At 40.7% G+C, this 15,309-nt stretch overlaps 1 protein-coding gene across 2 annotated transcripts in view; it reads right to left on the minus strand.

The window, feature by feature from the left end:
• Nucleotides 1-15,309, minus strand: part of GALNTL6 (polypeptide N-acetylgalactosaminyltransferase like 6) — a 1,306,147-nt gene that overhangs the window by 253,558 nt on the left and 1,037,280 nt on the right. For both annotated transcript variants that reach the window (XM_045286961.1, XM_004696123.2), the window contains one exon: nucleotides 14,348-14,531. In XM_045286961.1, the coding sequence (XP_045142896.1) occupies nucleotides 14,348-14,531 (184 nt within the window). The remainder of the gene's footprint in view (nucleotides 1-14,347; nucleotides 14,532-15,309) is intronic.

The following is a 15,309-nucleotide window of genomic DNA, read 5'->3' on the forward strand; positions in this document are numbered from 1 at the left end:
AAAAAAAATCATCATTGTGAATGAGGGGGGAAGTGTGGAGTGGGGACCCAAAGCCCATTTGTAGGCCACTGGACATCCCCTTAGAGAAACGTCTCGGGTAGGAGACGAGCCAGTCAGGGTGTGATGTAGGAACGATGACACATACAACTTTCTTCTAGTTCCTAAATGCTTCCTCCCCCACCCCCACCCCCACTATCATGATCCCAATTCTACCTTAGAAATCTGGCTAGACAGGAGGATGTACACTGGTACAGATAGGAACTGGAAACACAGGGAATCCAGGGTGGATGAACCCTTCAGGACCAGTGGCGTGTGTGGCGATACTGGGAGGAAGGCTGAATTGGAAAGGGGAAACTGATTACAAGGATCTACATATAACCTCCTCACTGGGGGACAGACAACAGAAAAGTGGGTGAAGGGAGATGTTGGACAGTGCAAGATATGACAAAATAATAATTTGTAAATTATCAAGGGTTCATGAGGGAGGGGGGCAGGGAAGGAGGGGAAAAATGAGGAGCTGATGCCAGGGGCTTGGGTGGAGAGTGGATGTTTTGAGAATGATGAGGGTAATGGAATGTACAAATGTGCTTTACACAATTGATGTATGTATGGATTGTGACAAGAGTTGTATGAGCCCCTAATAAAACAATTAAAAAGAAAAGGAGATAGAAAAAACCTCACAGATTCAATGTACCTCAAATAACTAGTCTATATTCTACCACTTCAGGAAGTAGCATATGAACAAGAATCAATGGCACTGAAGGAAAACATTTAAGCTGCACTGAAAGTATTAGCCAAAATCAAGGCTCCAGGAATTGATAGAATGCCAATGGAAAATGTTTCAACAAACTGATGAAGCACTGGAAGCATTTACTAATCTATGCCAGGGAATTTGGAAGACAGCTACATTGCCAAATAACAGGAAGAGATTCATGTTTATACCCATTCCAAAGAAAGGCAACCTAAGAGAATGCTCAAATTATAGAACAATATTACTAATATCACATACAAGTGAAGTTTTGCTAAAGATCATCCAACAATGGTTGTAGCAATTTATTCCCAGGGAGTTGCCAGAGGTTTGGTGCAGATTCAGAAGGGGACATGGAACAAAGATTACCATTGCTGCTATCGGATGGATTCTGGCTCAATTGGAAAGATGTTTACTTATGTTTCCTTGAGTATGCCAAAGCATTTGACTGTGTGAATCATAACAAACTATGGACAGCCTTCAGAAGAATGAGAATTCCTGAACACTTCATTGTGCTCATGAGGAACTTGTACGTGAATCAAGAGACAGTTGTGCAAACAGGACAATGAGTCAGAATCAACAAGACGGCAGTGAGTTTGGTTGTACTGTTTTGAGCATCAGTTCTGCACCATGAGATTAATGCCACTGACTCTGGATTTAGATTCTAGTTGTTATTAAGTTTTCCAGTACAAATGTGGCTTAGAATGTAAGGGTTTGTAAAAATACAAAAGTTAAAATGGCTTTCCTGGACAAAAAGCCAAAGAAAGATTAGACCTAAGGCCCCTGATCAGAACAACAGCTTTCCCTAGAATCAAACTAATGAACGTAGCTTCTTAGCATGTGTTCACACTACTTATCAGCAGGAGTTAGTCACACCATTCCAATCAGAATAAGTCAGTTTAGGCCATTCTTCCCCAAACAAAGGAAAATTAAATGTGATTAATCAATCAAAGTCAAGGGCAAGGGAACCATGTAATCTTGAAAAGAGCATTTTTACTGCAAAAGTAAGCTCCCTCCCTTTATTTAGTTTGGAGTGCTCCCTGTTAGAGAACCAATTTCTCTTTCAATAAACCATGCTAACTTTTACTCATTAATCTTTTTTTCCTTTTTTGCTTTAGACAATTTCATTCTTAACTAGATCTTAAAATCTGTGGTCTCCAGGCTTGTTATGTTTATATATATCTTCCAGTTCTCATACTAATCTCTACTGAGCCAGTGCACTCCTCTGAGCTCTGTCAGAAAGTACTCTGTCACTCTCTCTGCCGTCGTGTGGTCTACTGGCAGCTAGAACTACACAGCTCTACAACATCACAGAGCTGGTTTGAAATGGACAGAATTGAAAAAGCAATTTGGTTTTTTAAAATGGTTTTAATTGTCATTGGTAGTATAAATGATTCCTAGGAGGATTTCTACTACCAGTTTGTTCTTGTGAAAACATTCCTTTATCATCTCTTTTGTATGCTCTTGTATGCCTTCTGTGGTCTGAAATCCATGAGCTTTATTTTTCCCTCTCCCCCTGCAGGAATCTTTGTTCAGCCATGCCACAACTTTTTACTAAACTAATATCCTAGTTTGTTTTTTCTTTTTAAAATGGTCACCCCTCACAACTCCTTTTCTGTAACTTAGTATTTCATTATCTATTGAGTGCCTCCAAGATCTAAAGCACTGGTTACTCATGTACCCTCAAATAAGTTGAATGAAATAGTTCTCCCTGTCTTCAAGAAGTGTACATTCGACTCTAAATGTTATTAATTGGGGCGGGGGGAATTCCATTGACTTGAAACGTGATGTAAAGGGGATGGCAGCAAATTCATGTGAGTTAAAGAAGGATAAATAGACCTGGCCTGTTACATCCTTGGCCACTAGGAGGGAAGATATGAGGGGGTACCCATAAAACAAAACAAAACAAAACAAAAAACCAGATTTTTTCAAAGATATGTAAATTTTTCCCCACAAAACAACCTTATCACCTTCAAAGTACTCTCTAATACACTTAATACATTTGTCAAATCTGCCATTCCATTCTTGGAAATATTTGTCAAACTCATCTGTTTGGATGGCAGACAGCACCTCCCTTGTTTTTTCTTCACCTCTTCTATGTGTCAAATTGCTGTCCTTTCATCCCCCTCTTCATTCAAGGAAACAAAAAGAAGTAACAGAGTGAGGTCAGGTGAGTGAGGTGCCTGGGGCAAGAGAGGCCTGGTGGAATACCCTAAACTGGCGCACTGAGATGGCTGTGTGAGCAGGTGCACTGTTGTGGTGGCAAAGCCACTCTTCCATCTGCCGCCAATCAGGCCTTTTTTGTTGCACACTGTTACACAATCTTTTCAGAACCTCTAAATCAGTGGTTCTCAACCTTCCTAATGCCATGACCCTTTAATACAGTTCCTCATGTTGTGGTGACCCCCAACCATAAAATTACTTTCGTTGCTACTTCATAACTGTAATTTTGCTACTGTTATGAATTATAATGTAAATTTCTGATATGCAGGATGTATTTTCATTGTTACAATTGAACATAATTAAATCATAGTGATTAATCACAAAACAATATGTAATTATATATTGTGAAATACTCATTTCTAATTACAAACAAATAAAAGAAATTTTTTCTTGAAGCATGGTGTAGCATGGTTAACAGCCTTCACGCTGGGTACTCATATGTGGGCATATCTGCATGTGGGCGGACCCGCTTGGAGATGGATTGAAGAATGGTGTCTCTATTCCTAAGACCATCAGAAATATGTGTTTTCCGATGATCTTAGGCGACCCCTGTGAAAGGGTCATTCAACCCCAAAAGGGGTCATGACCCACAGGTTGAGAACCGCTGCTCTAAATAGAAAGCTTGATGAACAGTCTGACCTAGTGGAATAAACTGCAAATGCACTATCTCTCTCATATCATAAAACAAATGAGCATCGTCTATTCTTTGATTTCATTTGACGAGCTGTTCTTGTGCCAGGCAACAATGGTGTCTTCCACTGGCTTGATTGATGTTTCCTTTTGGGGTTATAAGAATAGCATCATGTATCCTCACCAGTAGTGACCTGGGGGGAAAAAGCCTGAATTGCTTTGGAGTTATTCTTTCAAAGCACAGCATGCTTCCACTCTATGCTCTTTTTCCTGATTAGTCAGAACCCAAGGCACAAATTTCACAGTGACCCTTCTAATTCCAAAATCTTCCATTAAAATTCGTGGAACCAAGCTCCAAGATAGTCCAGATAACTTCCACATCCTTTCAACGGTCCATCATCGTTAGTCTTCCACCACAAGTGCATGATTTTGCCAACATTTTCATCTGTTCAGTAAGTTGATGGACATCCAGAACAAGGTTTGTTATCAATCTACATTTCACCTTTTTTGAAATGAGAAAACCACTCATACACTTGAGTTTTCCCATAGTGCTGTCCATGTAAGCTGTGTTTAACATCACAACAGTTCTAAGGCATTTTTCCTGAGCAGAAAATAAAATTTCACAGCTGCATACTGTTCTTTTTAATCGGCCAGTATAAAAAATGATGTTTGAGTGAATCTGCTTTTATGATAAAATTCACTGTGACCAGAGAGAAACTTCCCAGGTGACACCTCTGCGTGCACTAACTCAGAGTGAGTTGCTGGGTGCCTGCCTAATGGGGAAAAATGTGCACTACAAAAGCTCCGTGCAGTGGAGTTTTTTCTGTTTTTTGGGGAGGGTACCTCCTTGTATATGGAGGTTGCTTGGGATGAAAAATCCAATCTCTAGTTTAGCTGTAGCTAACTAATCTGATATGTAAAGTAAATCTTTTATGATCCATAAAATCAGGAATGAAAGCCAGAACGCCAACATGTAAGAGAAGATGCTACTAAAGAAAAAACTGTTGGGCTGATTAGAATAAAGTTATGATAAGGTTCACACAGAGAAGCACGGGGAATTCTGGAGTGCCACTGGGCCCACCATCCTGAGTAACTGGCAGCCAGGAGTAAAACTCTATTAAAAGATAGAGGAGGCGGCCCCACTTCCTCTCAAAATTTAAGACCTGGTTTTAGTGATGACCATTATTCCTTCCTTCAAGGAAATAAATAACAAGTGACCCCTAAAGGAATTGTTTTGTAATTTGAGCGTTCTGTTGGCTCACCATTTTTTGAAATGGGTTAGTAAGAGAGACCAGTCCCTGGAGAAGGTGAAATAGAGGGGCAGCAACTAAGAGAATGGCCCTGGACAGGTGGATTGACAGTGCCTGTCGCAAAAGGCTCAATGGTGAGAACAACTGTGAAGCTGGTGCAGGACTGAGTGTGTTTCATTTCACTGCGCATGGGGTCCTTATGCGTCAGACGTGACTGTACGGCACCTACCAACACTGACGGAATTGGTGATAGAAAAAAAAGTTGTTCAAAAGTACAAACACATGATCAGGAATCAGAAAGCTGGATTTCAAAGGCAAATTACCAAGGGAACCAAAAGATATCCAGAGTTCAGGTTAAAGGAAAGAAGAGCAGGGAGGCATCCCTAGAGTAATTGGGGATGGTTAATTTAGGACTCAATTTGCTTAAAGTTATTCTGGGAGCCAAAGGAAGAAAAAGTGATAGGGAACGTCCTGCAGAGGTAAAAATCACAGGCTCCAGAGAGCAAGGAAAGAAATCGTGGTTTCTGGTGAGCTGGACGGAGGAAGGAAAGGCTTGGTCATGATCGGGTGGTGTGAATTTGTTTATAAAATAATGATTCCCCCAGAGATGGAGGTCTGAGGAAAGCAAGCAAGGGCCCTGGGAGCCAAGAACTGGGGAGTGGTTCGAAGTGGAGAGATGGGTAATGAACAACTTTTGTAGTAGATCTGTCCATGGTATAGCACTTTATTTTGCATGGAAAAAACCCAACAACCACAACAACCTTCTATGGGATTTTCTTATGGGCTTTGAAAGAGATTGTTTTGTTTTTGACACACTGATTTTTTTTTTTCTCCTTTATTTTCACCCTGGGTAGATTCGGAGACCAGTTGAAAATTTGACAGTTTTTCCCTGAGCATTTTGTCCTATGGTGGTTGTCAAATATTGAATTAGATCTAGTTATAAACAGACCAGAAGCTGCCAGTGTTGACATTTACCTTCATTAGGAAGTAACTGAAAGCTGACATTTCAACCTATCAGCTCATCGGTCTACCAATAAGAACACAATGTGGGAATGAATCAATCTGTTTCCTTTCCTATCAAGACTCAGTAGGAAATGTTAATTGATAAAACTACTTAGTTTAATGGGTGCTCTTCAAAGGAGAGGAAAAGAAAATTATTGATTAAACTTGGGATTTGAAGCCTAATTCAGTGTTTTCTGAAGGGGGCCACACTGCTCTCTGCGGGGTAGGAGAGGCAAGGGACTTTCCAAAGGGCGACAGAAACAGACTCTGGACTATAGGATGCAGGTTTGCATTTGCCAGGGGGTTGCTGAGTAAATTTTCCCGTTCTTTCTAAAATGGGAGCAGTCGTCCAAATAAGTTTAGGAACCTATGGTCTCAATGAGTGAAAACGAGTTCAATAATTAACCGAATCTATGATTTGAAATCTCAGAGAACAGATGAAGACGTTGATTTGAGCCCTGATTTTGCCTCTTATTCGTCCTTTTTTATAAATAAAGTATGTGACCCTTTCTTCATCTGCTAAGCTGGAAAACAGACAATAGCCACTTTACCTACACCAAAGAGTTATTACAGGGGACTGTTAGGTAGTATAGGTGAAGTTCTTTACATACTGGAAAGTACTAGACAGATGTCAGTGGTTATGTTACATATTTTTCTCTCTTTCCTTCCTTTCCATGCCATTTTGCTTCCTTCAGGTATGATATTCTTGATGTCAACTCACAACCTATTTGGTCTGTAGTCATCCATATTCAATGTTCAAACCTCTTCCTAAGATCGTCTCTCAATATAGACGTTATCAACACAAGATCGTGTGGACTTGTTTTAAATATTTTCAGCTTTAACCTAAACTAACACATGAGCAAATTATGGTCTGTTCTACAGTTGTTCCAAAGCCTTCTTTTGACTGATTATATTGTTCTTCTTTATTGTCTCTTTCCACAGAGATAGTTGGGTTGATTCTTCAGCATGGAATACTGAAGTCCACATGGATAATCCCTGTTGATGTTGCTGGAAAAAGGTTATTTCCAATGAATAAATCATTGGTCTTCCAAAGTTTTATCATATAATAGCTGGAAATTTTATCCCCCAAACCACTGATTCTTCTGTTTCCAATTTTCTCATTCCAATCACCAGTAACTATCAATGCATCTTTTTGGCAGCTTTTATCGATTTTAGACTGTAGAGTTGGTAAAAATCTTTAATTTCTTCATCTTTGACATTGATGCTGGATGCACACATTTGAATACTAGTCACATTAGCTGGTATTTATTTCATGCATATGGATACTATCCTATCACTGACAGCATTGTAATCTACTTGGAGCTAGAAATATTATCTTTGACAAGGAAGGTGATGGTGTTCCTCTTCAATTTGAATGTAGAGTTAGCTAGAGTGGCTGGGAGAAATTATGAAAAAAGGAAGCTGAGCAGATTTCAAAGGGCAGCTTGAAAAGACAAAATAACATATTAGAATGACTATGCAAAGCCCTGGAGTTCGAAAACCAGAAGAGCAGAGCACACCTAGAATTTTACAAGCTTAAAGAACCGAGGAAAAACTGATTTGCATTATTGAAAGAGTTCAGTGCAATGCTTTGATTGACGCAGGAAGCATTGAAGCAAGGTGGAAGCAATAGGCAGCTACTGAACTACGAAGCTGACATTCAGGCCAATGAGGAGGGTGTTGCACATGATCAGGAACAGATGATATTGAAGACGCAGTCCAACCCCCACAGAAAGAACTGGTGGAAAACAAAGCTCTAGGAAATGAATTGTTTCAACAAGTGGATATTATACCTAATATAGCCCTTATCCAATCTCCCCAGTTTTTAAATGTATTCTCTGTGTGTAATTATATGAACTTAATCCCATATATACTTGGACCATGGGCTCAACTATAACACAATATGAGTATGGCACAGGGCTAGGTCATATTTCTTTCTATTGTTCATAGAATCCCTCTGAGTTTAAACAGTTCGAAGATTCCTAATAACAACAACACATGCTTGTAGATGTATAGCTACCATCACAATCAAGATAGAGAACTTTTCCCATCACCCAAACAGTCATCTCCAACGATCCCTTTATAATCTCCCTCTTTGCCCATTGTCCTCTCTCTTTGAAAAGGCGAATAAAATCTTAATCTTTACATTTTCTTATTTTCAAGGTGGGATATAAATCAAATAATGTAGTAGGCAACATTTTTGAGATTAACTTTTCTATTTTTACTAAGCATAATATCTTTGAGAGCTGTCCACGATGTTGTGTGCATTAATAGTTCAGTTAGTTTTATTTCCATGTAGTATCCCTTTCAAAGTTAAAACTAGATCATTAATAAGAAAGACTGAAGAAGAATAGATGATAGCGGCTTCTGGTATTGATGAAGAATACTGATTATGTCAATGACTGCAAGAGAAGGAACAATGTCTTGAGGAAGAAGTATAAGCACTTTGCTCTGTAGAAGCAAGGGAGGGGAGACCTTGTATCATGTACTCTGCATATGTTCTCAGGAGGACCCAATTTTAATTTCAAAAGACATCATGATTTAAAGTAAATGGCCAGGGAAAAAGATAAAACACATAAATGAGATGGATTGACACAGTGTCTATAACAATGGGCTTAGTCACAGCAACGGCTGTGGGAATTGTGCAGGGCCATACATTTTTGTTGCTGTATATATTGTATATATATGTTGTGTATATTGTTGGTATGAGTCAGAATTGACTTAAGGGCATTTAATTATATATATCATCCTAAATAAGCTTAATTAAATACATTGATACATCAGTGTAATGGAAAATTTTCTGGAATACTGTGAAGTGAAGCAAGATCTGTGATTGAAGTTCTGCATAAAGTCTAATATCGCTCTCCTGGAACTGAAATGTAGATAAAACTGATTGATGTATTCTCTAACTTACCCAAACTCATTGCCATTGAGTTTATCCCAACTCACAGTGGTCCTTTAAGCTATACTAAGACTACCTTATAGCATTTCCAAGGCTATACAACTTCCCAGAAACAGAATGCCGCATATTTCTCCTGTGTAGTGGCTGGTGGGTTCAAACCATCAAGTGCTTACCTACGGCACCACCAGGGCTTCTTTTATTTTCTAACACAGCCCTCTCAAAGCGTGGAGATTACATGGTCAAAATCTAGACTACATCCATCATAGAGAACGAGGTGGTTGGCGGTTGATGTCAATGCAATAAATACTATTCTAGTTTGCATGCATCAATTTGCATCTTGAAGAAAAATAGGATAGAATTTGGAAGCTCAAAGATGATAGTAAAATTCGTGAAAGTATTAACCTGCTTGAAGGAGTAGAACATGAATAAAAATTTCCCACTTTATCACACTGACATCCCATCCCAGGGGTTAGTGGAGAACAAGTCAGGGCTGGACAGAAAAAGGGGGCACATAAACATCATCAACCACATGTGAAGGTGGAGAAGCCCCCCCAGCGCTGTTGTCCCTCTCCCTCTACACTTCTCTGTTAAGACATTGACCGGTTTCTTTCTCCAGGGGAGACAATTGCGTGACTTGCTATTTTTTCATAACATTAAGATGACTAGTGTGAAGTCAATTTAGAAAACAATTTTGAGGAAAAGAAGGTGTATGTGATTTGGACTTCTAAGTAAGGCAAGCTTCCTTTTCTTGACCTTACTGGACTTTGTCTGGCCAACGTCTCTATCTGAGGTGTTGCCTTGGAGAAGCTTGGCAACGGCTCCTGCTCATAAGGATCCATGTTCTGGGATCGATCTTTCCAGGCTAGAAGCCGGACCTAGATGAGACATCATTCATTTCAAGCGGATGTTTCCATGAGGAAAATATCCTGCAAGCACAAAGGGGACGTTGTACTCCGTGAGTTTCTTTTTCTCAAATGCAGAGCTCCTTGTTTGTTAGCTTTTGGACATTGGTGGCATATAGAGGTGGGAATTAAAGGGTATCAGTCCTCACTCATGGTCGTATATAGGGATTCCACATATGATGTTTAAAAATCTAAGTTTCAGAAATCAAGGAGAAACTGTGGAGATCTATTTTAGGAAGTAAGACAGGGTGAAAATAGTTAGTGCACAATTTACAGATAGACTAGAGGTAGATTCTGGAAATTAAGGTGGACTTGAAAATTGAATGGATTGCTGAGTAGATTATTATTATTTAGCAAGAACTCAAGTATTTAGCAAAAGGAAGAGTGATCTCTAGCAAGCAATAAAAATGGCCAAGAAATGAAATTTATTTATCTATTAGTGCTTTAGCCCCTGGCAATCATGATGACAGGTATTGAATGGAACATTTCATGATGCCTTTGTGGACGAATTGGAGAAATGTGAGTTCAATTGCAGGAGTCAAGTGAATTTACATATATTGAACAAATACATTAAAGAGCATAAGATTCCAGAGGAGGAGGCAAACATTATACCAGAAGTGGGCATATTTAGCAGGAAAAGAAAAAAAAGAAAAAGCTACTTTTGTTTCCCTGAAGGGAGGGACAGGCATGGTAACTGCTTTCTACTATTTGCGATAGCTCTATGATTAAGGAGATTGAAGCTCGGCTTGTATCTGAAGTAGGAGCTTTGGTTGTATAGTGGTTACAAGTTGAGCTGCAAACCATAAAGTGAGGAGTTCGAAACCACCTGCAACTTCTCCGGAGAAAGACAGGGCTTTCTACTCCAGAAAAGAGACTCACAGGGCCAGTTCTACCTTGCCCTGCAGGGTCACTGTGAGTCAGCATTGACTCAATGGCACTGAGTCCTTTCAATTCAGTTTGTATCTAAAGTCAGCCAATTTGGGCTAAGTGAGGCAGGTTGTTTTTTTTTTAATATAAGAGGAAGGTTTCTGTCTGACTACTGGAATGGAGTGCCTTCTGAGACAGCAGATATCATCATTCCACGGAGAGTGTAAACAGAGACTGACCACCTGTCCTGCATGTCGTCAACTGGCATCTTGCATGGAAAGGGAATTCAGACAAGATACTGTGTTTCCTGATCCTTTCTAAGCTCTAGATGATGATAAAGTTGAAGAAGAAAAAAAAGGTCTTGAATGGACAGAAGAATGGTCATTGTCCCCTCTTTTAACAGGAGAGCATATTGTGTTTTGTTGCGCAGAAAAGGCTGAAGCCAGCAATAAGGAAGCCCTCTCATGGCCACGAAAAGCAAAAAGTTCCTAAGAATGTTACATCCTCAAGCAAAGATGTTATGGGGAAAGTGTTAGACTTCTGTTTTTCTTTATCAAAAGAGAAGATTGTCCATTAAGTGCTATCCAATTCTATCAGAATTGTGACCTGCATACAATAACTTGACTATAAAGATTGCACTTTCTCTCCATTCTGGAAACAGGTTTTCTGAGCACTAGATTCCCTTGCAGTCTCAGTGACTGTATCCCGGCATGCACGACTGATTACCCGTGAGTTTCCCCCCCGAACAGTGCAGGCATACCTGCACTTTATTGTGTTTCATTTCACTGCACTATGCGGAGATTTCATTTTTTATCAGTTGAAAGTTTGTAGCAACCCTTCATCAAGAAACTTTATCAATGCCATTTACCGCCCCCCGCCCCCCCAATAGCCAGTGCCTCAGTTAAGGTCTCCGTGCCACATTTTGATCATTCTCTCAAGATTTCACTTTTTCATAATGCTATTGCACATTTAATAGGCTACAATATTGTATAAACAGAACTTTTATATAACCTAGGAAACCAAAAGGTGTGCATGACTAGCTTAATTACAATACTTGATTTATTGCAGTGGTCTGGAACTGAATTCGCAATAGCCTTGAGGGATGCCTTTCATTAGATTGGATTGAGAAGGCCTTCATTCCGAGTTTAAGACATTCTTGATGCTGGTGGACCAGGTAGCCCATGTTAAGAAACACAATTTACACAGTTTATAGGATATCAGATATGGCTAACATAACTGCCCCTTTTAAAGGAAGAAAACAGGAAAGTTTTTTTCCCTTTTCCAGGCTTTTAAACATCTCCAATTCTAGCATTATAATTGAAACCAAATATTTGAGAAACAACAGTTCCATTTAGAAACAAACTTATATAATGCTTTGATATCTTCTAGCCAGCTCAATTAATTTCAATTCATTAAAAATTAAATGCTACTTATGCCTCACTAGTTTCTCAGGATTCATAGGTTGAAAAATGCTGCTCTCGGCAATAATTAGTCACTGGAACTCAAATAGTGGTAGAACCAATGAGAAAATTAAGGTTTGGTAATTCAGGACATTAGCTAAACTTATATTACAAGAAAAGGCCTGGAATTTGCTAGACTTCTACAGACTACCTTTCCATTTCTTCCCTCCTGTCCTTTCAGCTTCCCTTCCCCGCCTTTCACAGAAAAACACCCCCCTCCTGGCAGCAGCCTCTTAAAACAGGAAAGACTGTGAGAGGTATATAGATAAAAACGGCTTTCATTTGGTATCGCTTAAAGCTTTACGTCTTGGGAAGCAAGTTCTTGCCTAAAGCATGCCTGTTCGTGAGCATATTCAGGTGACTGCTGAGATCATGGAATTGCTGATACATTGCTCCTAGCTGCTTGCGCAACCATCCTTTTATCATCGGGAAGCAAATTCAGTTCTTCAGATCAAAGTGGTCACCTCCGGGAAGCTACATTAATTACAAAAGGCTAATGCGTCCACCTTCGTGGGACTCAAAGCGACTTAAAGCAGAGAAACAGTGTATTCAATGGAGGCAAGTTTGACAGGACAGCCACCACCTCAGTAAGTGACAGGAGCAGGAGGTGATTTAATTCTAAAAGTCACCAACCCTACCAGCTCCCAGTTAAGCAAGGCGCGGCTATTGTGAGCGCTACAGTCAGGGTCTTCCTGTCAGCGCAGGGCCCGGGAGCATTGTCATCATTTGAAATTCCTTTGGCAGCATTGGGTCCCCAGGCAGCAGAAGCAGGAGTTATACTCCACTATCACAGTGGAAGTCCAGAAAAGCCCTTCATGACCCAGTCAGGATCTAGAAGCCTATCACGGAGGAAGTCTAGCCCGGCAAGCATGGTCTCGTGGGCAGAGAGCGGGCCCTGATGTGTGGCTGTCCTATACAGTCAGCTGCCCTCTGCTAACGGGTCCACCCTGGCCAGGACCTTTGTTGAATCCTGCTGTATAATCCCCTCCTACGTCCCTTTGCCAAGGTTTTCAGGTGGTTCTCCGTAGGGATGTCTGAGGAGCTTCTCTCGGCTGGGCCGACTTCAAATGCTTACAAGAAACTCCTTTACTTAACACCGCACACGCAAAACGAAACCCCACCACTTTCTAGTATTTTTGAATTTCCTCGATGAAGCCAAAGCGTCGAGGAGAGTAACAAAAGGCCTTCATGCTTTCTCCTCTAAAACTTTACAGTAACTGGAGAATGTGGAGAGGCCGAACTCCTGAAGCTCTGGACTCTAAATGGGTGTGTTTCATATTGAGAAAGAAATCATTTCTTTATTCATAAGGTGAATGTCACCTGAAATCCCTTTCGCTTTCTCAGGAGTTCATATTTCTAGAGACTAGAAACGTCCCCCCCCCCCAACCCGCCCCCCGTGTTTATTGAATGTTTGTTATAATTTAAGATGTCAGTGTCAGGGATTTTTTTGCTTATTATAACAGAATCTACTGCAAACTTTTATGCTGTTAAATGATGTTTCTTTTAATACATTTTAAATTGGCTCCCATTGAATGTGCAAAACCTAGATTTAGAATGATAAAAGTCCTAATATTTCAAAAAAGTGCATATAAGGAATGGATAGGGTATGCCTTGGCCCGTCTCTGGGCTAATTTGGGGAGAAAGTTCACTATTAATGATCCTGCTAGTTTGCTAAGTAAGCTTTCTCCCCTTCTTTCTTGATATTATCATAATTACATCCACTCTAAAAGACATGGGCCTAGTTCTGCAGAAATCATCCAATGGCTATTACAAATTTTTTTCTATGAAGCCCTTAAATGAAGGGCCAGCGTTACCAATGGCTGTTTACAGGATATGTCATTTTGATTGAACTTCCCAAATTTAAACTCTGGGACCACCTTCTCAGGAGTAGTGCCTTCTAGGATAAATAACCTATTCCTATCAGGGGACAGAATATCGACTTACACACTGGTTCCCCTGAATTCTCATGAACAAAACAACAGTTTTGTTCTTTAGGGAAAGCTAATGATGACAAGGAGAAAGGAAACCACAAAGAGAGTATCTAAGGAAATATCAGACCAGTGCTTGTCCATTTCTACTCTGTGTATTTTCTGTTTGGGACGCATTTTCTTGTGTCTCACATCGGCACACCTTCCAAGTCTCTCACACATTTGACCAAGTGTGAGAGGGGCCAGCCCAGGCCTTCAGCACAGCTTGTGACTTTTGACCACGTGCAGGTCTGACCTTTCTCCAATGGGTTGCATACTGCTGCCACCTGTTTTATTCCATCGATTAGAGATAATTGTCATCATTGGTCCCAGGCATGGCACACCTGGAAGGAGTTGCCTGCCCTCTTTCCGACCCCTCCCTTAGCTGCTACTCACTCAAAAGGGTCGCTGGGATCTGCCCTCTGGAGCTCTGGAGGGATGGGGATTCTTTTGTAGTACATCTCCCAGTCGAAGGCTCCTCGCATGGCATCGCCAGCTTGTGCCTCGTACCCAAAGTGATTGTGGTCAATGACATCGATCATAGGGCACACGATGGTTTTGTGGTTTAGTGCAATTTGGTCTGAAAAATGAAAGCGCAAAATAGGAAATGACATGCCGGCTCAGGCCATCTATCATTTCTCCGCCGAGACGCCCGCGGATCCCTGCTAATGCATAATGCTTACAGCCCAGTTCCCTGTCATTTTTAAAGCACTTTGCAGGAATCTCGGTTTGGATGCTGGACTTAACAGGAAGGGACAGTGATTAGGTACAATTAGAGCTGTTGTATTTTCCTTGAAGAAAGTTATGTCCCAGAGAGACTTGCAGAAGTCCATTTGCTCTGCCCTGTCCCCAATCTGTCATTGTAGCATGCATCCAGCATGCTCTCACAGAACACAAACTGTACTTGTGTTCCTTCAAGCATGTACCCAGCGCCTGCTGAGAGCATATTGGCTTCCTTTCTGGAGGTTCCAAAATGTAATTCTTTAACTTCAAGATTTTTTAGCATCTACTCTTATAACAGTCACAGTGACATTAAACCCCCTCCCAAACTGCACCGTCAACCCACCGCATGCTGATAGATCATGCAAGTAATTCCTGGCACTCTGCTTTGCCAGAGCTTCTGCCAAATTGTATCGTGCCACTGATCTTTGAGATGGGCTGTTTTTCCAAGAAGCTCTAGTGGCACTAACAGTTAAGCACTCGTCTGTAAACTAAAAGATTAGAGGCTGGAGGCCTTGCAGTGGCTCCTCGGGCCATCGGCTCCTGTAAAGATTACAGCCATGGTGACACGACGGGGAAGTTCTCCGTCACATGGGGTCACTATGAGTTAGAATCCACTCAATAGTACTCAACAGCAG

This window comes from Echinops telfairi, unplaced genomic scaffold, assembly GCF_000313985.2.
Source record: "Echinops telfairi isolate 266 unplaced genomic scaffold, ASM31398v2 ScPeMD7_9;HRSCAF=40, whole genome shotgun sequence".
Taxonomy (NCBI): domain Eukaryota; kingdom Metazoa; phylum Chordata; class Mammalia; order Afrosoricida; family Tenrecidae; genus Echinops; species Echinops telfairi.